The sequence below is a fragment of the Lepisosteus oculatus genome, chromosome 7 (genome assembly GCF_040954835.1).
Source record: "Lepisosteus oculatus isolate fLepOcu1 chromosome 7, fLepOcu1.hap2, whole genome shotgun sequence".
NCBI lineage: Eukaryota > Metazoa > Chordata > Actinopteri > Semionotiformes > Lepisosteidae > Lepisosteus > Lepisosteus oculatus.
In genome coordinates this window covers 16,268,811-16,296,612 of record NC_090702.1, presented here as the reverse complement: position 1 = coordinate 16,296,612, position 27,802 = coordinate 16,268,811, and the positions used below count along the sequence as shown (strand labels likewise).

Here is a 27,802-nt window from a genome sequence, read left to right as displayed (position 1 = left end):
CATCTGGCTTCATAAAATCCAAGTGAGACCTTAGGTTTCTGCCCAGAAACAAAATTGCTGGGGCCTGATTTGGTATCATGTGTGATAGTCAATTCTATGTTGTAGTGGAATGTTTTTTTTCCCATTGCTTTCATCAACGTTTTGAATGTTTGGATGCAGTGTGCTGCTAAGCCATTAGAGCCAGGATGATGTACAGCAGATGCAATGTACTTGATACCATTTTTCCTCAAGAACATCTTGAATTCTTCAAGGTCAATTCAGGCCATTTTGAATGTGCATCTACTTGCTATGAGAAACATGTTGTTTAGAAATGGACCTACACAATCTATGTAAATCTGTTGCCACAGCACAGAAGGCCATTCTCAAGGGTGTAGGGGAGCTGTTTAGCATTTTCTAGCTCCCAACACAGGCTTTGGAAAGGTCTTCAATTTTTTTTATCTACAGTATGCCAGGCCACCACACATAGCTAGGGTACGTGAGACATTTTTCATTTTAACAGTCCCCAATTGTCCCTCATGCAATACATTCAACACTCTAGTCTTGAGTTTTAAAGGAATCACCACTCTTGATCCACACATCAGAATTCCTTGGCAGACTGAGAGTTGTTCCCTTCAAGCTTAAAAAAACTGGAAACATTCAATCGCCCTGAGTTGGCCATCCCTTCACTGTAATGCCATAAACCTTGAACAGTAGAGGATAATTTCTAGTCTCTTTTTGAATAACTGCACTGGTCACTGGCAGCTGTTCTACCAGTGTTGTTTGAAACATATTCAGTGGATCGCTTGTTTTTGTTTTCTGCAGTGTCATTAGGGGAAGTTGTGACAAGCCATCAACATTTCCATGAAAAATAGACACCAAAGTTCTGCCTGCGGTGGTCAGTCACTGGTGAGTCAAGGTGAATTTTTAATCATAAAGGTAATGGTGGAATTTGAATCATGTGATCAATCTTTTCATTTCTTGGAAAGCTCTTTTGCAGCTTTCAGACCAGTTCTAAGTAACTCCTGTTTCGAGAAGAGCATTTAGGGGATGAAGAACTGTTGACAGGTTTGGTAAAAACTTGTGGTGATAGTTTACCAACCCCAGGTTTGATTATAGTTGTGAAGCAATTTGTGGTTGTTACGCTCTCAACACTGCTGCCATTTTTCCTGTGACTTATGAAGGCCATCTTTGTTAATCATATGACCACAATATGTAACTTCACTTTTAAGATATTTACACTTATTGGCTTATTGGCCTTATTGGCTCTCAATTCACCCTTGAGCCCAGTAAGTACTCACCCTACATTTTTCTTCGACACAGTGAGGCACACACACCTTCCCTCTGAAACAGTGAGACACACTTGCCCTCTGACTTATACTGCACTTCAGCATCCACATACTGTATGTATTTAAGACATGTCAAGGCAACTTGCAGTAAGATGTCACCCAATTATAACTGTGCACCACTGAAAAATTCTCCATGCTGTCTGACCTCAAAAGATCTATAATGATCTAAAGCGCTCTATTGTTAATTAAATGCATACAAATTATTTCAAACAAAAGTACAATAAAGCACTTCAGAAGTGCAACGTGTTAGCACTTGGAAGTTTGAAGACTCAGTTTTTATCAGTTCATAAATCTGTGGAATTCCTCCAAGCTGTTACAAATCACATATACTCTTCAGTTGGAACTCTAACCTTATAACCTTGAGATGATGGAAGATGTTAATATAAATTCTGTTTATCTTTTTATAACCACATATGGTTATTATGGTGTTATGGTTTTTTACATTATAATTTTTTATCAGTGTTGCCCTGTCCTTCAGAATGTTATGTTGTGAGAATTTTGCAAAAATGGAGAGAGAGATTACATAAAGAAAGATTTTCATTTCTCTACCGCTCTTAGGACAGAAAATGTACAGTACATGCACAGGATATTTGTCTCAAATATATACTGCAGTTAATCTCTAATTTGTTTTATTCTGGAAACATTTCTTTCTTTAAAAGTTTATTTAAAAAATCCCAAATCTTGCATGATTCACTAATCCTGGCATTTTACCTTTATTTGCTTTTAAGATGGAAATCGTTAAACACATTAAGACATATTCTGGATAATAAGTAATTAAAATTATCAATTATAGTAGCAATTATATTCACCACTTTTTATTTGTAATTGTACCACTTTCATCCCAAAGCTTCCAAAAGAGATTGGGATATGTATAGGAGCACCTACTTCACCCAGCACTGAAAAGCAGCATCCACTAAGCTTACAGCTATTATGCACCGCCATCCTCCTTACACACCTGTAGTGATCACATCACCAGGTAAATCTAATTGTAAATTTAGGTATACCATATTCAAGCACAAAGTGGTATATAGCCAGGATACTGTCATTAACACTTTTACTTTTTTAAATGCTATAATATTCCTTACATAGTTTACATAAGGCACATTTTATAATAGAGGGTAAAGAGCATAGAAACTCGTAATATTTCATGCTGTGTTACTGTTAAAATAACAGGGATTTAATTTAAACTAGGGAAAGAAAAACAAGAGACAATGTATCTTAAATTTAACTTTTCTTAAAAATCTGTCTTGTGGTAAATGTTATACCTGTTCCACAGTGTGAAAGCACAGGTGTAAAGACTGGCACATGTACAGTATAGTTAAAAATTGCTTTAGTCTTCAGTAAATAACATTTAAGTAACAAGAATGTGAAAGGAGCATTGAAGGGCACCTAATTCCCATGTTGCTCGAATGTTTCACAGAGTTAGCTCCTGTATTTGGGATCAACAGAACAGAGGCAATGTTAGACAAAATGGTGCAGAAGACTCATAATTCCTGAAGATCACTATATTTTAAGGATATAGTCCATGACGGCAATAATTACTGCCCCATTAAAGAAATCACTTTCAAAATGTGATAAAAGAAGAAATCTCAACACAGATAGCTGGTAAGTGGGTTCATATTGGCATTCACAAACACCTTTCTTTTATTATTCTGTGATACTGAATTGCATCTTGGAATTAAATATAGCTATATCAATCTTTGGATGTTAACCCTCATCACAGACGTATTTTCTCCTCATTATACCAATAGACAAGCCAAGGTCAAAAGACAATACTGTGAACATCTCTATTTCTTCATTAGAAATGTTCAGAAAAAATAGATTAAATTAAATCTATCAAAAATCTGAAACATCAGATATTATAACTCATATCAGCTTTTAAACACCTGTTTATCTTTTGTGCTAAAACATAATCAAACCGTAATAATTGTAACCTACAAATTTTGTATATGATCGTGTATGAAAAACACATGATACTGTAAGTTGACACAACTGAACAAAAGGATCATACAACAGGTTTTCAACTTTAAACAGGCTCTATTAAAAATCACATTTATACTATTTCCTTTTCCTTAAGCTATTTACCTTTTAAATGCATATCTTTTCAATCTTCCTAGCCTTAAGAACCATGATATCATTGTGCTCTTTGTTAAAAGGTCAGAGTGGAAACATGACACTGTCAGCAGGGGCCACTGGGTAATTATCGGTTCATAAGGTCCATTACATGAAATCTCTCAGTGATCAATACCAATTATCATACCCCTGTAGTTGTTTACTTTGAACAAGATTCATTTATATCTGATTTAGAAGATACACTTTAGACAGAACAGCAATCTGAAAAGCCTTCTTGATCAGCAAGACAGCAAGTGATGTGCCAGCATGAATAAAACAGCAATGCATGAAAACACAATTTCAAAAGAGTCTTTTTTTTAAATGGGATTTAAAAATAAAAACTGGGAAAGGTCAAATAATAAAAGAAAGTGATACTTAAACTGTCTCCACAGTTTAGCTCATGATCTTTGGGGCCTTCTGTGCATGTGTATACCTAGACTGAGACATAGTACTTTTTGATTATTATTCATAAAGAGTGCAACCAGAAAAAATATCTGTCAAGTTTTTTGATTTGTTAGTTTATTCATAGAGGAAAAGTAACAAAACAAATTGCATGGTTTGTTTTTGCATTTACAAGTAGGTAAAAATGAGCTTGGGTATTGTTATGTGTAGTTTGGACTATAAATGTACAATAGAAGAAGAACTGCTTATACTGTAAATACAACATTCTGCATGGAACACTCCTTGCCAATGTTGTACAGTATATCATTGTTTTTCTATTTGACTGGTTACATTACACATCAGTTAGTGTCCTAAATCTAATTAAGAGATTGAAAATTTGGAGTACCATTAATTACTTTAAAGTGATATTTCAGTATTTACAGTTTATGTCATATACTGTACAGTATTTACTTATCTTTAGGGTTGTTATTGAACCGCTGTGAAGAATGTATAAAGTGCTATAAAAGGTTGTAAACTGAAAATAGACTTTCAATTACAAAGAAAGCAGTACAATGAGAATGGCTATATTTAATTACATCTTGCATTGTCTTGTATTGAATGCTTTCATTGCTGGATGAAAAAGTGAGTTAAACTTTGTGAATATTGTACTTCTTTTAGCTCTAATAGTCACTTTTATTTTTACTATTTATGTTGATAAATTGTAAAAGAAATACATTCAAACAATATTTGTCAGACTGGCAGGGTACAGTATGGAAAGGGGAAGAAGAATAAAGAGAAGGAAAAAAAGAATAATAAAGAGAAACAAGATGAAATAAGAACAATTTAAAAATGATCAGTGTTGACAGCAGTAAAATTCTTGAATATCAACATTCATCAAGGTGCATCACTGAAAATTAATATTTCTAGGCCATGACCAAATGTGGTGTTTTTATTTCAGTTTGAATACTGAAATAATAATAAGATGTCAGCTTTAAGATTTATTTTAAATCTAGAAATCTAGATTTATTTTATATCTAGAAATGGAAGGAACTGGCAGGTACAAAATCTTGCCTCAAGATGTACTTTAGAAGACATATGATCTGTAAGTTGACTGATCCAGTGCAAAAAGGACACATTTTTCTACATTCCTCATTCACCATATTACTGTATTGGTTTGTCAGTGCAATAGGGAGAAGCATAACTCGAACGTGCTGTATCTAAAAGTGGTATAAATGGCTGAAAGATATCCAGTGTGATAGAGGTCCAGGTATATTGGGCTGGTGCGGTAATGCTGAAATATTTTTGAGACCGTCCGATCCAGTCAGTCTTTATTCTGATAGAATTTGTTCAATACTTAGCTTTGAAATAATGGATTCAGGTATTTGATATTGGCATTACTAAAGGGCAGCAGATTGTGTTCTTAGAAATTAGGAAATTAAACCAGTACTTCAGACTAAATAACTAAAAATGGATCAACTTTGACAACATGACTGGTTTGCTTGTTGCAGACTCCTTCAATCATTTCAATGACTAACCAAAGGGAATGTGAACTGAAATAACACGTTCCATCAAGGTGTGCTTTAAGTGGTATCAGCTGCTGTTTAACGTGTCACCCAACCTCATCAGTATTATTAAAGATAATGTAGTTATAAATAAAAGAAATAAAACAAATGACACAGCACAGAAAGTGTTTTTTACTTCTTTTGTAAATGAAAAAAAGCAACTGTACATTTACTGAGCTTGAGTGAGTAATTAGTAGTTATGTTTTCTGCTGCTCATTTTCCATGTGATGACCAAAAAGGATGTTTACTCTATATTTACGGGTGTTGAATCACATTCTTGGGGCATAAAAACACATCTGTTTCAGCTTATTCAATGACCTCTCAATGTACAGTTTTGATATAAGCATGGAGAAAGCCACGTGGGATAAAAAACAAACTCTACACACAAAAGGGCTCTTATTGTAGCATGTTTACAATACTTTTCTGCAATGAACTCTAAAATGTCTATTATTTCGTAAACACAAAATTTGACGGCATTTATTTTTATGGCAAATACATACAAATATAGGTGATTTAATTTGGAAGACTAATTTTTCTATGCTAATATTGAACGAAAAGTCCATAAAACCAGTATTTCAACTATAGTTACTGCTGTAGTACAATTTTATTTATTTGAAAAAACAAGGTTGAAATATTCATTGTCATATCAAACATTCTGAAGAACATATTTCTTAAGATCTCATTTATAATAATAAACTAAGAGATACAATTCCTGTGAAAATACCTTCACCAATTTCAGTACAACACAACATTACTTATAGAGTGTAAACCCTATCAGCACTTTTGTGCCTGCTGTCCCCTTACTGTCTGGTCTGTATATAGTATTTCATTTATTTATTGTTATTGTCATCCTGTAAAGCGTTTTGAGAAGCCACCTTTAAAGGCGCTATATAAAATAAAGTTTATTATTATTATTATTATTATTTATTGTTTATTGTTTCATGGATACATACTGTAGGTGATGAGCAGGTCTCTGGGGTTTCCGTACAGTTTTAAGTGTAAGTATAGTATTTTTTATTTACTAAATATTGTTCACTCTGAACACATATCAATTAAACCAGTTCGTACTAAATTAGTGTAGGTTTCCCTATGAAAGCCCCTCCATCCATTTTCTTACTGCTTTATCCAATGCAACATTGCAGATTAGCTGGAGTCTCTCCCAGTAAGCAATTGGAGCAAGATGCTATATGGGATGTTAGTCTACTGCAGGGAACGCACAGACTCAGATATGCACACACTCATGCCAAAGCCATTTTTACAGAAGCTAATCAACCTACCAGTGTGTCTTTTGTCTATGGGAGAACACCCACACAAACAAGAGGAGAACATACAGGACACACTCCATGGAGATAGCACCATGGGAATTGAACCCAGGGTCCCAGCGCTGTAAGGCACCAATGCTAGCCACAGTACCACCCTCAAATCAATGTAACTTTAAATTTCACTTTAGATCCTGCTACAGATTTGTCTTTTTCTGATTCTATCTATTCCAATAATAACAAAACACGCCAATGGGTATAAAGGAAAAACGTAGTTAATACTTGCTGTTAACTTGACTGGCTGGGGAAATGACAGAACTGACTGAAGATCAGTGCTGACACAACTTACTAATAAGGAATGAACCAGGGAGCTGCTGCAAGGGTGCACCTGAGGTGGAAGTAGGGGTACAAAAAAAGGCAGAGTTGTGGAGAGCCAGTGAGTAATTAATCATAGGAGAGTGGACGTATGGAATTTGAAATTGACTTCCTGACAAACTTCTGTTATATAACATAGTTTATTTGATCTTCAGTTCATAAAAAGATGTAAGATGGTTCATGAAGGAATAAATGATCAGTTAGTATATTAGAACAGTACATTTCTAAATTTCCACAGGAAATTTAATAATTTTGTAAATTAAAAGAAATACACAGACTAAGAATATGAAGTATTAATTTCTAAAATAGCACAAAATAACGCCTTTAAAATATTTTTACCAATTAAATTAAAATGTCTCAACACTCCTTATAAATGTGGACTATTTTAACCCAGATGACCTTCGATGGGGTAGATAGTTGGAATGACAGTTCCATGGGGTAGATAGTTGGAATGATGCATTGTCATATGATGAGACAATTTTCAATAAAATGTTTTAAAATATTAAATATTCATATTAATTTCTTCCACATATATATAGCCTTTCTGGACACTCCCCTCAAAGCACTTTATTGTTAATGGGAACTCCCCTCCACCACCACCAATATGCAGCCCCACCTGGATGATGCGACAGCAGCCATAATGCTCCGGTACACTCACCACACATCAGTTATCAGTGGGGAGAAGAACAGAGTCAGTTCATACATGAGAATTATTAGGAGGCCATGAATGGTAAAGGCCAATGCGAAATTTGGCCAGAACACCAGAGTAGCCCCCCTATTTTTTCGAGAAACGCTCAGATTTTTAATGACCACAGAGAGTCAGGACCACAGTTTTACATATTATCCAAAGGACAGCACCTTTTTACAGTATAGTGTCACCGTCACTATACTGGGACATGAGGACCCAAAGAGATCACGGGTTGAGTGCCCCCTACTATCCTCACTAACACCTCTTCCACCAGCAACCTTAGCTTTCCCAATAGATCTTCCATCCAGTTACCAGCCAGGGTCACACCTGCTTTGCTCCAGAGGGCTGCCAGTTGTGAATTGCAGGGTGATATACAGTAGCTGGTAGTATGGGTTATATATATGTAAAAGTTCTGTCTGTTCTTAGCCTTCAAGTATATTAAATATATAACTTCATTACTCTTCTGCAGCTTTGAGCATCCAAGTAACTCCAGTTCACATACAATATGAACACTGCAGCTGTTACTCCGATCACCTTGCACGCATTCAACATAAAGTTATAGGGTTCCTATGTTTTCCATTTTTAACTTTAAATTGAATTTGCCACATTGTTTGAAATCATGTGTCTTTTTAAAATCCTTTCTTGAGCTGCCTTACCGCTACCATTCAACTGGTCTCTCAAAATGTTTTTGTCTCCAATTTAACCATCCCCTGGGAAATTTCTGGATGACTTACAATTTTTAAAGATGAATACATTGGTTTTTATACCTTTGTAAGAAATGTATAAACATACAGTGTATTAAAACCAAAATGATGACAACAGACATTATGTTATTACAACAGTACTTTAAAGGTGGTACAGTATTTTTTAAAATGCAAGGATTCCTTATATTTTCATAGTTTTTATTTATGGTTCTATTAAAAAAATGTTAACTTGTCAGTAAGCATTAATCTAAAGCAGAAAGCTTCTGTAGTTAACCAATCTATGCAATAATGAAACACATTAGCAGCATAGTTTTGATTTTGATGTATATCATGAAAATGTGCAGACAATACATGGGTAATTAAGTTATAAATATAGCTTTATTTGACAATATGTGTTTTGCGAATCAGTTAGTTTAGACATTCTTCAAGCATAAAAATGTTTTTTGTTCAGTAGAATATAAGCTTCTTATGAACTATAAATGACTGACATCTGGCTTCAAAAAGACTGGAGATTTTATTCATAAAAGAAGATTATTGAATTAATTATTTTTTTATTTGAAACAACCTTTAATTAAACTACTTTCTTAGCCTGATATATGATTTCCATATCAGTAATTCACTAGAAGAAAGCCTTACATTTTTATGATAATTTCTCATTTTGCAGAGTTGTACATATGAAGTAAAAGCAGGAAATTATCTATATTTTTTAAGAAAGGGAATACTTTTTTTTATTAAAAGTTAAGATTTTATGGTGACAGTGATTTATGAAGTTTTTTTTTTTAAGGAAGTAAGATGATAAATAAATCTAGTCAAACTCAAATAATGTTTAGTCCAAGATTATGTTAGCTCGATGCAGCATTGACTTGTGCTCAACAAATTGGAAAAATGGACTTTGCGTTCTGTGACAGAGAGATGGCAGGTGTGATGAGTTCAGCTTGTCCTGGCTGGATTTTAATTGCTATCTTTAAGGCATATCCCATCCCAAAGTGCCTCTTCAGACGGTAGTGATTGGCCTCCCACTGTGGGAGAATTCAACCCTATCCAATTTCCTGGAGGATTATGTCACATTGTGACAGGCTCAAATGAGCCCTGTTATACAGTACTGGGTTCATGATGTTGTTAACTATGCTCATGATGTGATTAAGCTACCATTGCCATATAAGTCTCTCTCCTAGACATTGTTGTCAGTATATCTGTTACTTACCTATGCTTAACCATCTATGAAATGCAGATTGAATCGAAGGTTTAGGGGTAGATAAAATGATATTGACTTAGTCTGAGCCCAGCTTCCAAGGTTAAGTGTATTCTACTGCTAGAATATGGTATGTTAGGTATATCAACATTCTGGTTATAAGAAAACACCCAAACATATGGAGATTGTTACTGCTTGCTTTCCAGAACATATGGATATAACTTGGATTCCCTCAAACATCATTCCCTTAAAAGAAAGAAAGCCATTCTACACATCCTGCTCTATATGATTACTGGCAGCTAATTATTCAAGGATCTCATGTAGCCATTTATTGGAAGATGGGTATCAGCTTCAACAACATAAGTGGATAGCTTGTTCCTGGCTCTCACAACACTTTGTGTCTTCAGCAAGAAGTTGGAAGGTGGAAACAAGACATTAATTTCTGTCTGAATCATATTACAAGGACCTTATATTCTCAATCATCCGATTAATTGAAGGAAGATAATTAACCAATAAACACAGGCTTCCAGGGTCTGTAAACTACTGCGCACTGGCCAGCAGTTTAGTTGCCCAGCTACTGTGTTCTGTTTTATATCCTTTAACTACTGTAGTTGTCAGTGTAAACAAGGTTAAGGCAAGGTTGCCTAATCCTGGTAATATCAGCATTCATTTGAACAAAAGCCTTCTGAAAATCTAAATATACCATATCATAGGATTATTTTCTATCAATTACTACTGTTGCCTGTTAGAAGAATTCAAACCAGTTAAAGAAATATATGTGAATACCTCCTAGAATACTGTTGTTATAAATTTTACAGTTTATCACTCTCGTTTGGTTTTAATTATCAAATTATCATTCCAAATATGTATATGTAGTAATTTTATTTGGCATTTCCTTCACAATACACTCTCTAGCATGTCCAGAGCTGATTCACTGTAAAACCTCTGTTGTGAAGGACAGTGGGTGTCTTGGCTTTCATTTCTAAGCTTGCCTAGGGCAATGTGGCAAAGTGGCAACACTGAGCTGGTTTCTTTAATTTAGCACCACATCACCTATACTGTTGTTCTTCCTGAATACCAATGTTAAGAAAAATGTAAAAGTACTTGTTCTTTTTTATACTTATACAATGAGTGACTGCTTCTTGAACCTTACTAAAAGATTCCCATGATGTAAGGGCGGCCTAATAAAAGAATTGGCTGCATCAAGCAGCAAAAATGTATTGTTCCAATGTACGATAATAAGCACACTGTAATCTCTTTAAACTTAAATATATGGAATGTCATGCACTGTTCATCACAACGACACAATACGTTTTAATATGAATAATTTCTTTTTAGAACTGAGCAGTATGTTTCTAAGAATAAAATGTCTGGTTTGTTTCATCAGACATAAAGCTTCTGAAATATATGGTGTTGGTGTTGTGTCAAAATAGCAAAATATAACATTTATTTTTCTTTCACACTGATTTGAGGCATGGTTGCATTTTTAATCCATTTAATTTAGAAATAAAATACAAATTAACTGACTTATTTTTAGGTTATCTGAGGGAGTGAGTCTTGAGTGTTGTATGGCAAGGGAGTTAAAAATCGGGGTGTGATACTTAATATACTAAAGTTAGACACAGCTCATTTATATATGTTTATAATATACACAGTAAATGACATAACAATTAAATTTAACAATTTAACACTTTACAGTTTCTATTTGTCAAACAGTGAAGCCAGGACTGTAAAATGTCCAAGGGTGTCTGAAAGTATGAAATGAAAAATATCAAAGCATACAGCACAGTACTGTCTGCTCACAGAAAACTTTAAATTGTGACTTGAAATGTACTGTATAATCAGTGGCAGGGTCTTTACTCTCGAATGGGACCAAGAAAATAAAATGAAGTAACTTCTGAAAGGGATAGAATCAACTTGGTAGATTAGAAATATTCAGCAACAGAGTTGCAAGGTTTGGCAGCTGATTCTAAAGTTCTCAGTAAACTCGTGGCTTCACTCAACAGCCCACAAAGTAATTGATGCAATTGTTGTCACCAGTGTCCTAAGTGTTTTATCTTATTTTACCATTAGCCAGGGGTTAGACCTATTGCTTCAGCCTGCTGTGTGCAATTAACTTAAACCTGTATTGGAGATAGTTCTGAATGGTGAATAAACATTATAATAAAGTAATGCTTCATCGGCCAGGGTAGTTTGAAGGAACAACAATCAGCCTTGATCAGGATTACACTTTACAAAACAGGCCAATGTGAGGTTAACTACATCTTTGCAAAAACTAGTCCTCTCTTTGTTTCATGACATTGATCATGACTGAAGCGTCAAGTACACTCTATAACCTTAGACTGATTTGCTTAGTCTTCTCCGCAATAGGTTTTGATATCAGCTTTGTACAAAATACCAGAACCAAAGTCCAGAGAACCTGAAATGTTAATATAATCACAGACCTTGGAATTTGGTCACAATGATATACAGTACTGTATACTGTATTTGCAGAAACATCCTAGCCATTGCAAACCAGTAGTCTTCTAGGGAATTATTTTTTCACATATATTGTACCTTTACAATAAAGGTTAAGGATAGAGGGAGTTAGATCACTAGGAATTGTAAAAAACAGAACTCATGTGTTTCACTTGGCTAGGATTGGGGAGTGAAAAGCATAGTGTAGAACTACAGAAACTCACTTTCTGTAACTTTCTGAGACTCACATAAAATGGCCTGTAGAATCAAATGGATGAAATTTAATACCTCTCTAGGGTCGTCTAGTTTCTGCATTCACCTTCTGTAATCAAAAGGAATAATATGACCAATTACATGTACTGCATATTGAATATATTTTTAGACAAATTTAACCACATCTTGCATAAAAAGCATGCTTTCGCAGACTCAGAAGGACTGCTAGTTCCAGTGTTTAAAGAAATGTAACAATTGTCTTGTATAAAGACAAGGAAAGAAACTAAAAAAAACAAAGAGAACAAAATGCACTAGCTGTAATTCACAAAGCAAACACAGAAGAGATGGCTGGTATTAATTAAAACTAATTGCTATATTAGAGAGGGCCAAGCACAGTGATGAGGCAGACAAATGATGTACCTTAACTCATTTAGTATACAATGTGAAGGCTTTTAGAGTGGAATACTATAATCTGAATCACCTGCATATTTCTATCGGTACAAAGTGAAGAAACATTCTGCATGATTTTTTAAAACAATTTAGCCCCTGGCTCTCTATCCTGAACTAATGAAGAGTGGCAGCTGAACGGAGACAAGCTTTAAACATATAAACTGGGAAAGAATAACCTATGAACCCCCTTGAGGAGAAGAACTTGCTTCGAATATAAAACTGTCTCAGACCACAATATGATTGACAGAGGAAACCTTCACATTTGGCAAATTCTATAGCATCTGGATTATTTTTAATGTTGTTTAATATTGCTGTGTCAGAAGAAGTAACATGGATTTGGTATGTCAAACCACTCAGTCATAAAATATTTGCATTTGGGAGACAAGAGACTATTAGGAGAGTTATACTTTCCATGCTCTGTTTAACCTAGTTATAAATAAAAGGGGTGGCAGAAACAGCTACTTTCAATCCCAGCATGAACAGGAACATACATTTTGAGGTCAGAATGCAAGAAATCAATTTGCAATAAGCTTTTCTATTTATATTTCTGATTAGATGGACATATTAAAATATTTCTGTTTTTAAATATTAACAAACTGTATTGCTGTGCCTCCCACACACAATTCAGCAAGGCATGTGATTAAAAGAAAAGATTAAATAAATGATTTATTAGTATTTTTTAAAAGAAGTACTGTTTTGCAAAATTCATATACAGTATATATACTCCAGTGCAAGAACCCTTCTTATCATATATAGTACTGATAACAAAGTACGTAAAAGAAGTAAAAATTCTAGTAGTGATTTTTTTAGTTGATGTATTAATAGGGATACTTTAAATGCCTTGCTGATCATTTCAGATAATTAAATACTGTTTACATATACTGTATAGTTAATAATCACAGTATATACTGGATAATAAACATCTAAAATGCAACTGTAACTACTTCCTTAAAAGCAACATATGAGTTTTAAAAGTAATGTATATTTGGGAAAATCTTCTTTCGGTAAATTAAAATCAGTGGCAAAGAACACTGATTCTATGCATACAGTCTTAAGCTACTGTATACTATCCTTGTACTGTAGCAAACTAGCCGAACAATTTGGTAAGCTTTTCTGTTTTATTTCCAATTCTTTTTCTGACAGCTAGCTTTGATGTAGTTTCAGATGGGAGGAAAGCTTTCTTACTGGTGCAATATAGAACATTTTAAATTTAAGTTTACATACTGAATTTGCAACTTGCCTTGTCTTTGATGTCATAGATCGTGGACTTCTGCAAAGACTGAACTTTGAAATAATCAGGGGTCATATTCTATAATTGAATTAATTGCATTTTGTTTTTGTTTTTAGGTGTAGCTTAGCTTTAAAGACAATGGTAGAAAACATTTCCACATATTTACAAACTTATTTATAATGACGATGATTCAGCCTAATTGTAGCATACTGTACTTGTAGAAACATGTGTCTCCCTAATCTGATGCATTGTGAAAAACACACAGATGGTTAGAAGATTAACTTGTTAAAGAGCAATGCCTCTAAAAGGCACATTTTCTTTGCTTAAATTGACCTCCTTATATGCAAATAAGTGCTTTAATGTATGCAATGGCATGATAAGCATTGACCTTAGTGATAAAATATTTCACCAGAGAATTGTGCTTCAATGAATGAATGTTTTCCATTTCTACATGTCCTTCAGTAGTTAGTTGCACTAGTTACTCTCATATAATTTGAGTGCATGAACTAAAATGTTAAAAAATTAGACCACTATAATAATTTTGAGAATGATCAACAAAGTACTGTAAGACCAATGCAAAATGTCATACTAATAACAAGGAAACAAAAATACTTATGCTTCTGACTTACAAGAACAGGCTTATGGGTTAAAAACATGGTTTGTCATTATTTAACTTTCAGAAACATTTGACTAAATTTCAGGGGAGATGACAACCCCTTAACCACGGCAGCCTAAATATAGATCCAGATAAGAACTTCTTTCCAAATGTGCCACACTCCTCACACAACATTCATTCTTTACTCCTATAGCAGCTCCTTGACTCATTCCATAGAGAAATGTCATCCTTATGGCCAAGCTGTCATTCTCTCAGCCCAATAGGTCAAAGCCAAAGCAATATCTCAGATTTCTCATCCTTTGAATTAATGTGGGATTTATCTGAATATCTTGAACTACAACACATTGATTTAGCATCATCATCCTTCTATAAACATAAAAGCTTTTTGTGATTAATTCTTATTAATTGTTTTGTGTGAGTTCTCTCCCAGCTGGTGTAATCTAAAAATAGAACTTCCAGCTACCAGCTTTGACATATTTATTAAACATATTTTATTTTTTTGTATGTGAATTGAAAATCAAATGGAAAATTGTACCTTCTAAAATTAACTACTGGCTGTAGATGTGTCGAATAAAGCCAGAAGAGATTTAGTAGAACACAAATAAACTCTTTAATCTTATGTTTCATTCTGCTTGTAAGACTTTAGGATATTTATCTATTCTGCTAGTATAAGTAAACTTTTCCTTTATAAACTCACTGTTCGATGAGAAAGAGTTGTTGAATTCAAATAGAAAAGCAAATAGAAAAGGAAGAACTGCAGAGACTTGTCACTTAACAGAAGCTTAAAAGCAACAAGGGAGGTCTTATTAACTCCCTAAACAAAAACAAATATCACGATTTGTCTCATCTCAAATGCACTTTCAAATATATACAAATACACTGACACAATTCAGCTTTTTAAATTCCTGTCAACATATTAAATACAGTTGAGAATGTCTTTACAGTTATAAATGTACCTTTTTTTGGCATTTATCTAAAATAATTCTTAGTGCAATCAATTCTGGTTAGAATGTTATAATATAAATCTGTCTAGAACTTTGAACTGAAATAATAAGGCTAAACAATTTTTACAAGATTTTGTTTTCTCGTTTTCTCACTTTCTCTTTGATTTTCATTTCATAGTGTTCAATTTATTATTTAATTATTTAATCTTACATCCACCGATTAAAATTATGGTTATTTTGTGTCATTTCTGCTTTTACAATACATCTGAAGGATGTACAAGGTATTAGTCTACGGAAGTGATTAGTGTGACCAGCACTTCTCTCTACTGTACTGTACATCTTAGTGTGTTGCCATTTGAATATTTTGAAATAGAAGGTCACAGAGACTTGACAAGAATGTAGTATAATCCAAGAAAATGCTCAATAAAAATGCATTTAAGTACTCAGTGAGGCTCATCAAAGGATATGTAAGACAAACTATTTTTTACTGCAGTATATTGAAATAAAAAGGATTTCATTTTGGCACTAGGCACTCCTGATCCTCCCTTCCATCCATTTTCTAACCTTTTTGCCCAATTCAGGGTTGCATGGGAGTCGGAGACTAACTGGACAAGTAAAATATACTGGACAAATAAAACCTGGACAGGATGGCAGTTTACCATGGGACATACAGTATAAGATGCAGACACACACTCATTACAGGGCCAATGTTCCCAGAAGTCAATTGACCTACTGTACCAGTATGTCTTTGGACTGTGGGGGGAAACCAGAGCACCTAGAAACCCACACGAGCATGGGGGGAACATACAAACCACTGTAAATCATGTTCAACTTGAATTGCCCCTCTTGGCTTTCTTTCTTCTTTTTGTTTTCTAGTCTAAATGTATTAATGCCTAAGAAGTTGAGACCATAAAAAGAAAGATGGAAATAAATGCATTAGACAAAACTATAATTAGATTACAGTTGGGAACATTGCATTCCTTGGTGGATTTACTCCTGGATGATCTACATAGCTCAGCTGCCCTTGACTGAACACCATTTTAAAACATCATTATACTGTATAGTCTTTGTCTTATTTAGGCTATAGGCTAAGGAAACCACTACAAAAACTAAAACCACACACAGTTCCTTGGGTTATGGTGAGACTCAAAATGTTTTTGCAATTTAGAACAAAAAGCGGAGAAAAACATTAAATGCAGTAGCATACATCCCAGTAGTGTAGAGTAGTGGTTATGGTTCTGGAGTTGTAATTGGAAGGCTGTGGGTTTAAATCCCCACTGAGACAGTACTGGTAGTACTCTTGTGCAACTTATTTAATCTAAACTGTCCTACTAAAACACTTGCCTGTATAAATGAATACAAATATAAATTGCTCTGGACAACAGTGTAAATAAATAATATATAATAATAAATGTAAGATCAGAGACAGTATGCAAACTGTAGCACTTTACATACACATTTATACAGTATATGCTGTATACACTGTATACTGTAACACGGTTTCCAGATACTCTGCAGATTAAGAGAATTCTCTACACTGATAGGCGGATGATTTGAATCTTAATGAATTGATCTTAATTCACATTCAAGTCAACTTGAATTCTTGTGATTTTGACTTAACATATTTACACAGGCTATAAGGAATATTATGCAGTATATTAGCTTTACAGCACTATAGAAAGAACTGCAGTGCAATGAGTGCAAAAAGTTAGGATGTGTTAGAAAGATGGTTTGCTTAATCTTCAGACACATTATACAAAGCTTAACATTTTTAAGGAGTAATACAGAAATTCAGACATGCTGCTTTAGCGGTGTAAAAGATTTCATTAGTTTACTGCAAAATGTTGGTTTCTTAACAGGCAAGGACTCTGTTCCCACCACTACACCTCATTCAATTAAACACAGCTCCTTTCTGACATGTTGAGAAAATAACAGTTGGCTGGGAGAGTGAACTACTGTACATCTGTGACTTCTTTCCAGAAAATTATTAAAGATCATTTTGGAAATGACGATGCCAAAGATCTCCTGATATTTCATTAGTTATCAGCTAAGCTTGTATAGATACAAATTTTCTTAATTTTCATAAAAAAAGAAAACTTGTGGAATTTTCAGGAAAAGTGTGATTTGTTTAATATTAAGATTCAATGACACTCCCAGAAATATCTCTAACTGAATGTACAGTAGGTCCCAAATGGACATGCTTTGAAAGAAGTGATTTAGGATATTGTAATGCCAGCTAGGGCAGGGTCCGTGAAGGGCCGAGGCGAGGCCTCTGTGAGATTTGGAGACATGTATCCAACAGGAAACTGACAGTTGCTTTAGAGTGAATGGTGTGCAGGAAGACAGCAGGCTGAGGAGGTTGCAGTTTTCTCTGGAAGAGAAGTAACTTTATAAGCTAGGAACCCGGAGGGGATCCATCCGTGAATACTTAATGACAGCCTGAAGCTCCAAAGGCATTCTGACCAAACAGGCCTGTCTGGCTTCAAGACCTCTCTACTGTTTGTTATGCCAGACTGAGTAAAACTCATTGGAAAACAAGAGAGCATGTTTGAGGCTGTACATGAAGCCCCAACACTTTACATGAAGAGTGGTGGAGGGTCTGTCTAGTTGCTGGCTGCTGGTAGTGCTAAAGTATGGTGTATACATGCTGTTGTGATAGTAGGATAACCACATTCGAGAGACGTGAACCAGTAGCTACATATCAGAGTGAAGGAGTAACCTGTGGCTGAAAAACAGAGGGCCAGAGATGAGACTTAGTGGAACACCGCTGCTGTATGAGGAGATAAATGGGGGCTGCCTGTCTATTCCCAATTCTTTGACAGTGCAGTGGGTTTGATACAGCCTAGTGGTGTGAGGTTAAGATGTCAGCATCTTTAAGTTGTATGCAAGAGGCAGATATTGTCTGGACATGAGGGAGGTGTGCCTGCAGCTTCTAGCTGAGTTATAAAAGGGATATCACTCCTAGGAGTGGCATAACTGCTTATTGGTCCCTCAGCCTGTGATACCGAGAACAAAGAGCTTGGAGATGTCTAGATAGATCATCATTTAGGTGGGGCAAGGAAAGAATAACATGGAAGCTTCAAGCTTTCTTTAATGAAGTGACCCTTCACCACTACTAATGCAGAAAGAACACCACATGGCCATAGTGTCTTCTCAAGCCAAGCAAGAAATTGTTACGGCTGACATCCCTCCCCTAGAGGGCGCTCCATTTTACTCCAGTCAATGGTTCCCTGTGATCGTTAATATGTGTTCCAGGTGTGCCTTGTTGTGTCTCCCCCTATTTATTCTTAGCTTCTCCAGGGCTCAGGGTTCAACATTAAGGTACAGAAGTCACGAGGCCCCCCTAGCACCAGGATACCCTACGTCTGTCTCCTGAGGTCATAGGTCTCATCCCCGAGACCTCCCGTGTTCTGAGGCTGGGGTCTGGAGGACCTCGCCCCGTTATCCCAGGATCTTCATGTTGGTTGTCTGTTTGTGTTTTCCCCATTCCTGGGGGTTTTAACCTTGTCATGTCTTAAGATGAATCTACTGCTAATGGACTCTTGGACTGTGCCCTGACCTTCCTTCGGACCTGCTCGGATTTGGACGTCACTCTTTGTTTCCCCCTGTATCACGGACTATCACTGTTATTTTGTGCATCATTAAACCCCCTGTGTGTTTTTCCACACCACGCCTCCTGTTTCCTCCAGCTCTTATCACATCGCATAGGGTCTACTACAAAACCCGATACGGATTGCAGAACTTGTCCGTAACAGACATAATCTCAAATTTGTATTTAATTTAAGACAAATGCTTTAGTTGTTAATGTGTTGTATGTAGCTCCTAAACTATATTGATATAGTTATATAGTATCCTACATGAGCTCTGTTCTTTGTAATCACAAATTGCACATCCTCTGCCCCACAAGCCAGAATAAAAAATCACCTCTCAGGCAGGTCTAAAATTACATATACATACAGTATACATATACATACACAGTAACCTTGAAAGTTTTACCTGAAGCTAAGTGGAGCTCAAACCAACATTTTTCTTGAAATTTTATATACTTTAACAAAACATTCCAATATAAATAAAAAAAATATGAAATCCACATGTGCTACTGTCCACTGTGGGACCTAGAAGCTTTGCTCAAATAACCTTTTATTACGTTTGCCCCTATTCCTCATTTGTGCGAGCTTCCCTTTTATGACACTTTTTTCTGCATTTACTTTTGTTGTATTCTAGAATGTTCTATTAGAATGTAAAAAATACCCTTTTACTTCTTTTCTGAAGAGTATATCTGATGTCTGAGGGCAAGAAAAAGTACATCTCTGAAAATGTTTAAATAACTATCTTAGCTTAAAGCAAGTAACTCACTTGAGTGACTATAGACAGTATATAGTATATTACAGCAACATTAAGTAATTTAATGTGTTGAATGTAATCTTTATATATGTTCCTCCTGTGGCCACTGTCTTATTTCAAAGAATCTGCTGTTTATATATAAAATATAAATATTATATATACAGCATGTTATATAAATATAGAGAGCATTATAAAACTGCCACTAAGTTACAGTATATGTCAAACACAAAAGTTACCAGAAGCTGAATTGCTTGAAGAATTCCAATGATTATGGTGAACAAACTGGAACTGTATTTATAGTATGTAACTCAGACACAGTGTATAGCCCAGGAGAGCTCTTAGTAGCATTGGATTGAATTTTTAAGAGCTACAAATTACTGTAAAAATATGCATGGTGAAGTATGTTTATTTGACCAAGTTAAAGATAATGACTTTTCACCCATCAAAACATTTGGATGTTATTTCAAAACCTCGGTTCATTCACAGATATTGTTTGAGAAGCTTTAAAATATTTACGAATCTGAAATTTCATATCTGAAAGCATCTGTAGTGCTACTTTCAGCAGCATATTGTTTTTATATTTGCCATTTAACAATTGCAAGTTCCCTGCTCCTGATTAGTTACTGCTGCATTCAATTAAAATGTTATCACTGTTTTTAACTACTGTTATTTCTGTAGCTTTGCTGCCCTACTGCTTGGAAAATATTTGATTTTCATTTAATTTTCCAAAGCAGATGACCAGTTCCATTTTCACGACAGGTTCAGCTATTCTATAGAAATGTCTCTGTCAGTTAGATTTCCAAATGTCCCCATATCATAAAGGCATTCATATTTTGTGAATATTTTGTTTTTTAGAAATGTGTGAGAGTAAATGTAAAATGTGATCAAATGTTAAAAAAGGTACAGGACTATGCCTAATAAAAGTTTCTTTATGTGCTTCTTAAAAATAATGTGTATCTAAAATCATTATTCCCTTATATCCAAAGTGTGGTATCCCCCTGACATGGTGTCTGCTGCTGTTCTGAGTTAAGCATATTGCCTGCCTTCTAGAGACTAGCCTTTTCAAGATGAGGAAGGCAATAAGGTTGTGGGAGGGGGGCAGTGGGGCAGCTGACCTTTCAGGAATGCTGTAAACCTTGGGACTGCCTGTGGTTAACAACTGTCATTGAACCTGTGAATTGTTAGATTTTAAAGGCAGAGAAAACTAATCACCCTGATCATCTTAACCATCAGGCAACCAGATGGCACCAAAATACAGTTTACAGAAAGGACATCAAATACAGATCAATATCTACAATACTGTATTCTGCCCCCACCCCCTCAACCAGATCCTCTTAAATGAAATATTTTGCACATTGATTAGGCAATTAAATTCTGTTCAAATAAATGACTACTGAGAGATGAAATGAGAAAGAAAATAAAAACTCTTTTGAGATAAAATGGACATTCAAAATCACATTCAAATTATAATCGTTGCATCTTTTAAAGTATCCACACTTCACAAGAATGACTTTCAGTTGTTACAAAGTATGGAATGATACGTAACAAATAGAAAATCCTGAATTCGCCAAAATCTAGTTATTCACAGTCATTAAGGACAGAAACATTAACAACAGAACACTTATAAATTAAAAAAAATAAAAAACTAGATTCCAACCAGAACGTCACAATAAGTATTTCATGGAACACCTGGTAAAGAATTTGTATGCAGAATGTAAAATGTTCTGGAAGAAAATAAATCCCCAAACAAACTTCTCAGATAAATTGTTATACGTATGACTTAAACAAGTGTACTTTCTTTCAATAATGATTCTTCTGGGCAAGTTATAATAATTATTTTAATTAAGCTTTCACTTTTCACAACTCCCTCTTCTGCATAATCATATACTGTTTAGCACAAAGCATTCAATGCATGCCCCTTTCATTCTAATTTTTATTTGTTTTATTAATTGCCTTTAGTTATACACACTTTGAGGATTTTCAGAACATTAATTTGAACATTGCCTTGGATTATCAAAGGTCATGATGACCTTTTTTATTTTCTCTACAAGTTAACATCATGTGAAGAGTATTTCATTTTAGTTTTCTTGAAAATATTGGATAAATGATAATCCATTTTAGTCTCAAGATGTTTTTAAGATTGTCAGATAATTCTCACAATCATTTGGAGTGGGTTTAAAATTGAAATGCATTACCATTGGAAAAATGATGCAAGTTCTGAAAGATTCCAAGACCATAAAACAATCTTTATGACTGGTACTTACAGTACAAATAACAAAACTTAATCTGTAGGTACATATAACAGTTTTGACAAAATAAAATACATTTAATTAGTTTTATTAAATACATAGCACAATGCTTTTCATCCCTGCCATTAAATGCATGTCTCATAATAATTCTGGGATGTTTCCATGTTTGTTTAGTTCTTTTGTCCAGATAAAAAGACAAAACTGCTTATTGACAGTAATCCTGCATACAATAGACTCACAAGAGTGATGTTAAAGATATGGACCACTGCACAAGGCAATCCAGCTCTCCAAACATGGAAAATTGAATAAACTATAAGTATTGTGTGAGAAAACATCAGCCTGGTAATAATGTCTCATAATCTTCGCATGATTTAGGGTCACTGCACTCCATGCTTGCATGACAGTGATTCATAGCTTGACAAGGCCATGTGTTGGGATGGAGCATTTTGACGAGTGTTTAATCTTCTGATCCCACAGGTGCTCAATCAGATTTAAATCTTAGAAATGTGTTGGTTAAGCCAAAATACTTTGTTCTAGGATGATAGTTACCTTAAACTGTTATCTATGAAAAGGAAATTTGGATGAAGACATTTTTGAAGCAGAATAATGGTTGATGGTGTTGTGGCAGTATTGCCCTTATGAATGTTTACTCTGGTAAATTTACCAATGACTGCTTTCACTTTTACCATGGTTTTACAATAGTTTTGCTGTGGTCTTCTTTAATTGTAGGATACATTCACTGAACTTTAATACTGTAGAGTACATAGGCCATGGGAAAGCTGTGGTATAATATAACATACATTTTGTAGAATTTTGTCATGAGATTTCTATGGACAAGAATAGCGCACATGCAAGAGAGACAATACAGGGATAATTTTAGCTTGAGTATGAATAATCTTATTATCTTATCTCTTGATATATATTATAGGTTTTAGACAGGTTTAGAGGACAAATGGTGAGTAGGGAGAGTAGTGGAATTTTAGTAATGAACAAAGATCATTGCTTATTTAGCATAAATGACAGGGAGTCTTATAGTTTGTCTCTTATGTTTTATATGTGTTGTTCAGGTTAAAGACTGCCCAGAACAGACAGCAATGCTCCTGGCCTACATCCAGTTGTCATGGTTCACACTGGAACCTAAAATACACACTGCCTAGACGTAAGTAAATAGAGACTTAGGGGCTCACTCACTGAATGGTGGTAAAAGATCAGAGTTACTGAGTGGAATTCAAGATCCCCACCAAGTAAACAAAATAACTGTTCTCCTCCATATTCACTGAGGTAATGGTTTTCAGAATACCCAGAAACATATTTTTAATTTGTATGGGAGCAAACTGTATGGTACCATGTTAGCATGTGGGCATTATGTGGGCATCACAAATACTGTATGTAGATGTGATAATAATCAAGCACCTCACTCCACAAAACTTCAAAATTGGACACTTTGGTGAAATAGCATTTCCTCTTTAGTGATCACAGATTTAATTGTGCATGTGTGAATAAACCAGGCAATGTACAAGCACAGAGGAACTGTGTAGTCTAGAGAAATATCCCTTTCTTGTTGATGTACCGAATCATAACAGTATCATCAACAACAAATCAAATTAAAAGACAGTACATGGCGAATAGCTTTTCATGAAGATGGCATGTTATCTACAGTATGTACATACTAGATAATACTGTGCTGTATATTGCAGTTTCAGTACCTTCCTTTTTAGCACTGGCTTCTGAATTTCAGTTAATCGTTATGAAATTTCAATTCTTCTATAATAATTAAATATTTAACAAATTTTCAGATTAAACAAATCAGCAGAATACGCATACATTTTCAGAAAACAGGAGTTGACTATTTGAAAGACTGAGTATGTTGACAACAGGTGGTCATCAACATCAAAGTGCTTGTTTCATTCAGTTAGAAGCCTTTACTCCTGTCAGAAGTAACAAACAAGTTATTTGGACAGGGAGATCAAAGGTTTATGTCAACATCTGCTTGCAGAAAGGCAAAGTCTAGGGCCAAAACCTGTTCCTCATGCTTTAGGTAGTAATTACTGTTTAAACGTTCTGGGATAAAAACCTTGAAATGCACTTTTTGTATATTTGAAGATGTTTTCAAAGACATGGTATTAATATTCTGGACATTAAAATGAAACTTTGTGTCTGTAATGTTTTGACTTTATTTTCATGTTTTATCGTTGATTTTTAATGTTAAGAGTGGGTATGGTAAATCTAGATTCACATGTGGAAAATTGTTGTTATTTTTGCAATTATAGGCTCTAAACATACAGTATTTAAATGTCTGTGATGATCTCATTTTAAGTAAATTGCAAAGGCGCAGTCATAATATCATTTTGCCACAAAGTGCATAGCTTTTTTTGCAAAATACCTTTTGTAACATTGATGCATCAGGGTAATTTACATACGTCAGCATCACACAACAATTACTATGATCACATTTATGGCTTAAATGTTTATTCACTCAGTGACAGTTGCTGTTCTGGTTGTCAGTCTAGACATGTGAACCACTGTATCAGGCAACACAATTTTGCAAAGCTTGAGGTAGTATCAGATTGCCAATTTCTCCAATATCACTAGGTGTCTGTTATAAAGGCATTTATGCCTAAGGCACTCAGGAAATAATTAAAAAATCATACTGTTATTTATTTTCATAATATGAAATTAATTAAGGAAAATACTAGTAAAGATCCAAAATAGTTTCATTATTTCATGACGACAGCAAATAGAATTCCACATATAGTAATTTTGTTGTGTTGAGCCACATATTTAAACACATAGTTTTATTCTATTGTTACTTCCATTTTCTGTCCTCTTGTCCTGTTGAAGACAGTTGCTGCAGGATATATTCTGTCTATAAATTTTGCCAGTAGTAACCATGTACTGTAACGTGTGGTGCTGTGTCAAAATGCTGGACAATCATTATCATGGCAATCAAGTTTGTGAGGAATTTCTCTGGAATTCATGATTCAGTGACAACTCACATACCAGACTTTATCTGAAACCTAAACCTTTTTTGTTTATTGTTTTCACTATCTCACTAAAGCTCTTAAACTTACAAAAGGCACAATATGAAAACTAAGTGTTCACTGCTTGCTACAACATGTACAGTAGCCAGAGAAAGTGTCCCTGGGTTTTAAAAGCAAACCATTACAAAGACCTACTCTCAGCAAGAGAAAAAAAATATTCTTGAGTTAGGGTTAAAGGAACCATTATGTAAATCTTTACAGAAAACTTTGGAAAAGTGTAGACTTTTGTTGAAGTGAAAAAATATTGTTGTGGATATGTTCTGTTTCATTAAGTATCATAAGCAGATCATATGTTTTATACAAATACAGTATATTTTATATTGAAACTTATTCAATACATGGTTTAGGAGTTGTTAATACAGTACTGTCCCCTATACTGTGCTATTTTTGAACTGTATATAACTGTGGGATCTGCACATCTCTCGGGATATGCAGCAGCAGCAATGCACAGGTTACTTACCCTGATCTGACAGGTTACAAATAGTTCCCGCTGTTTTATAAATATATTTAATCTGTTTCTTTAATTTACCCTTTCACATTCTCTTCAAATCAATTTGTTTGATATTTTCACCCAATGTTAAGAAATGTTGTGTCCTAAATGTGTAAATTCTGCCTTCTGTCTAAATGTGGTAATGATAAGCTGCTGTAACATTATTCAACTCTGCATTCCAAAATAGCTAGTTTGTATAAACTGTTTTTTAGCATTTTTAGGACTATACTCATGTACATTATAGTAGGCTATTTCTGCAAAAGTAATTACAGTGATTTTTTTATTACAGTTATGCAACCACATTTGTGGCATGGCCAGAATATCTTGGGTATAAAGTAAAAGTACTGTACTTGATTTTCTATCCAGTGCCATAATAACTTTTATTTTACAGCAGTGAGACTTGCTAGGTTTTGGAAATACAAAAAAATGCTCAACAAAATGCTTCTACTGAGTAAACCTATTTGATGAAATAAAAACTTACTACTGTATATTCTTTATTTCCTATTTTGTGTGTGAGTCAATGTTATCATCTGATTAAAGGAACAAATAAGTAAAGTGAAAACCAGTTTTAGATTTACTATCATCTATTTATTAAGGAAGAACTTTAGAGAAGTTGAATCCTAAATAAATTATGAAACATTATGATACAAAAGACAAGAAAATGTGAAAAATATCTTCTTTTACAATCAACACGGAACCACTGAGGATTATTTCAGTTCCTTTGACCAATAAGCTGTGGTTGTGCAGTGATGGTTTTGAGTGTGGTATTATCAAAGGTATATGTGTCTGATAATGACAGATTACAGAAAACGTATTGGTTTCTTTTGGTTTACCACACACATATTGACTTGCTTAAGCAAAAAAAGGAACAAAAAAATAAAATGCAAAACATAATTCAGAATTCTTATCTCAAATTGATAAAGCATAGCGAAAGAATATAGAAATAGCACACAGTTTACAAATTAAGCTTTCATCTTATGTCATATGTTCTTTAATTTGTCAATTTTCAATGCTCTATTTTACATTGGCAGACAGGCCATAACAATTAGTCAGGCAGAAAGAGAGTATATTATCTATAGCTCATCAAGGTAATATAAAGACTGAAACAAATAGGTCTTTAAATGTGGAATTCTATAAACACAACAATTACAAGTACTGTTGTTGCTGAATTTTGTGCACCTACATTTTATTTTTTATGTCTCAGCACACAAAAAGGCTTGGGGTATTTGGATTGTGCTCTGAGCGATATAAATCACACCTGATTTCTTCACCTACCTTTGTGAGACAGTTTTAATCTTGGATGGCTGTTTCTTGTTGCCAGTGCTGCACTCGACAGGATCCAAAGATGCACCAGCACCAGAATGAACCTCTTCTCAGCTACAGTCATGCTGTGGCTGCAACTTGTACCAAATTATGTCCCTTTTAATTTTTAACGGATTTATTTTGTAACAGAGCTCCGCCTAGCATGTAAAGCTCAATGTGAGCTCTTTAACTTAAAATGGTAAAAAAAACAAAAGTCGTAATATTTTAAAATATTAATAATTTGTGTAATGCTGAGGTGACTTTCTTTTTTTCATCACTTAAAAACAAAGCACACACACAAAAAAAATCTTTGGAAATACTACTCCAGCTTTTCAATCTGATTGAATTGCTGTTTTTTGCTTCCAGAAAGTGTGAGGATTTCTTTCCAAATACTGTAGAACAGCCCTTGTTTCTTGTTTCAGTTTCTTCTGATGCTTCTATAAAAAAAAATCCAAAGCTCCTCCTGTTCTTTTTGTATATTTGTCAGTTAGTTAATGCCAGTTTTTTTACTTTGACTTGCCTTACAGCAAGCTTTCATTCACCTTTCACCTCTAATAATTAGAAGAAAGCAGCCGCCCTCCTCCTTGTCCCTCTGTGCCTCGGATCCCACTGTTCCAACCAGCTGGGATGCAGTCGTCCCTGCTGCTCAAGTTCACTGGGAATTGAAGGCAGATCTGCTTTAAGAAATACTTCTACTCCACGTGCCGCTCAGTGATCCTCCCTTTTTTCTTCTGAGCTTCCAGATCCCCTGGTGTTAGTAGGGAGTGCAGCCAAGGTTTTTTTTTTTCACTACAGTGATTTTAACAGAGCACTTTGTTTTTTTAGCAGCTCTCCACCAGAATGTGTTCTGTGTTTGTGAAGAGTATC

General features: G+C 34.7%; 1 protein-coding gene across 1 annotated transcript in view; it reads right to left on the bottom strand.

Annotated features, from left to right (window-relative positions):
* sema3e (sema domain, immunoglobulin domain (Ig), short basic domain, secreted, (semaphorin) 3E) overlaps positions 1–27,572 on the bottom strand; it is a 69,102-nt gene extending 41,530 nt beyond the window's left edge. Inside the window, exon 1 of the mRNA XM_006633560.3 lies at positions 26,909–27,572. Within this exon, the coding sequence (XP_006633623.3) occupies positions 26,909–27,020 (112 nt within the window). The 5' untranslated portion in view covers positions 27,021–27,572. The remainder of the gene's footprint in view (positions 1–26,908) is intronic.
* Between the last annotated feature and the right edge of the window lie 230 nt (positions 27,573–27,802).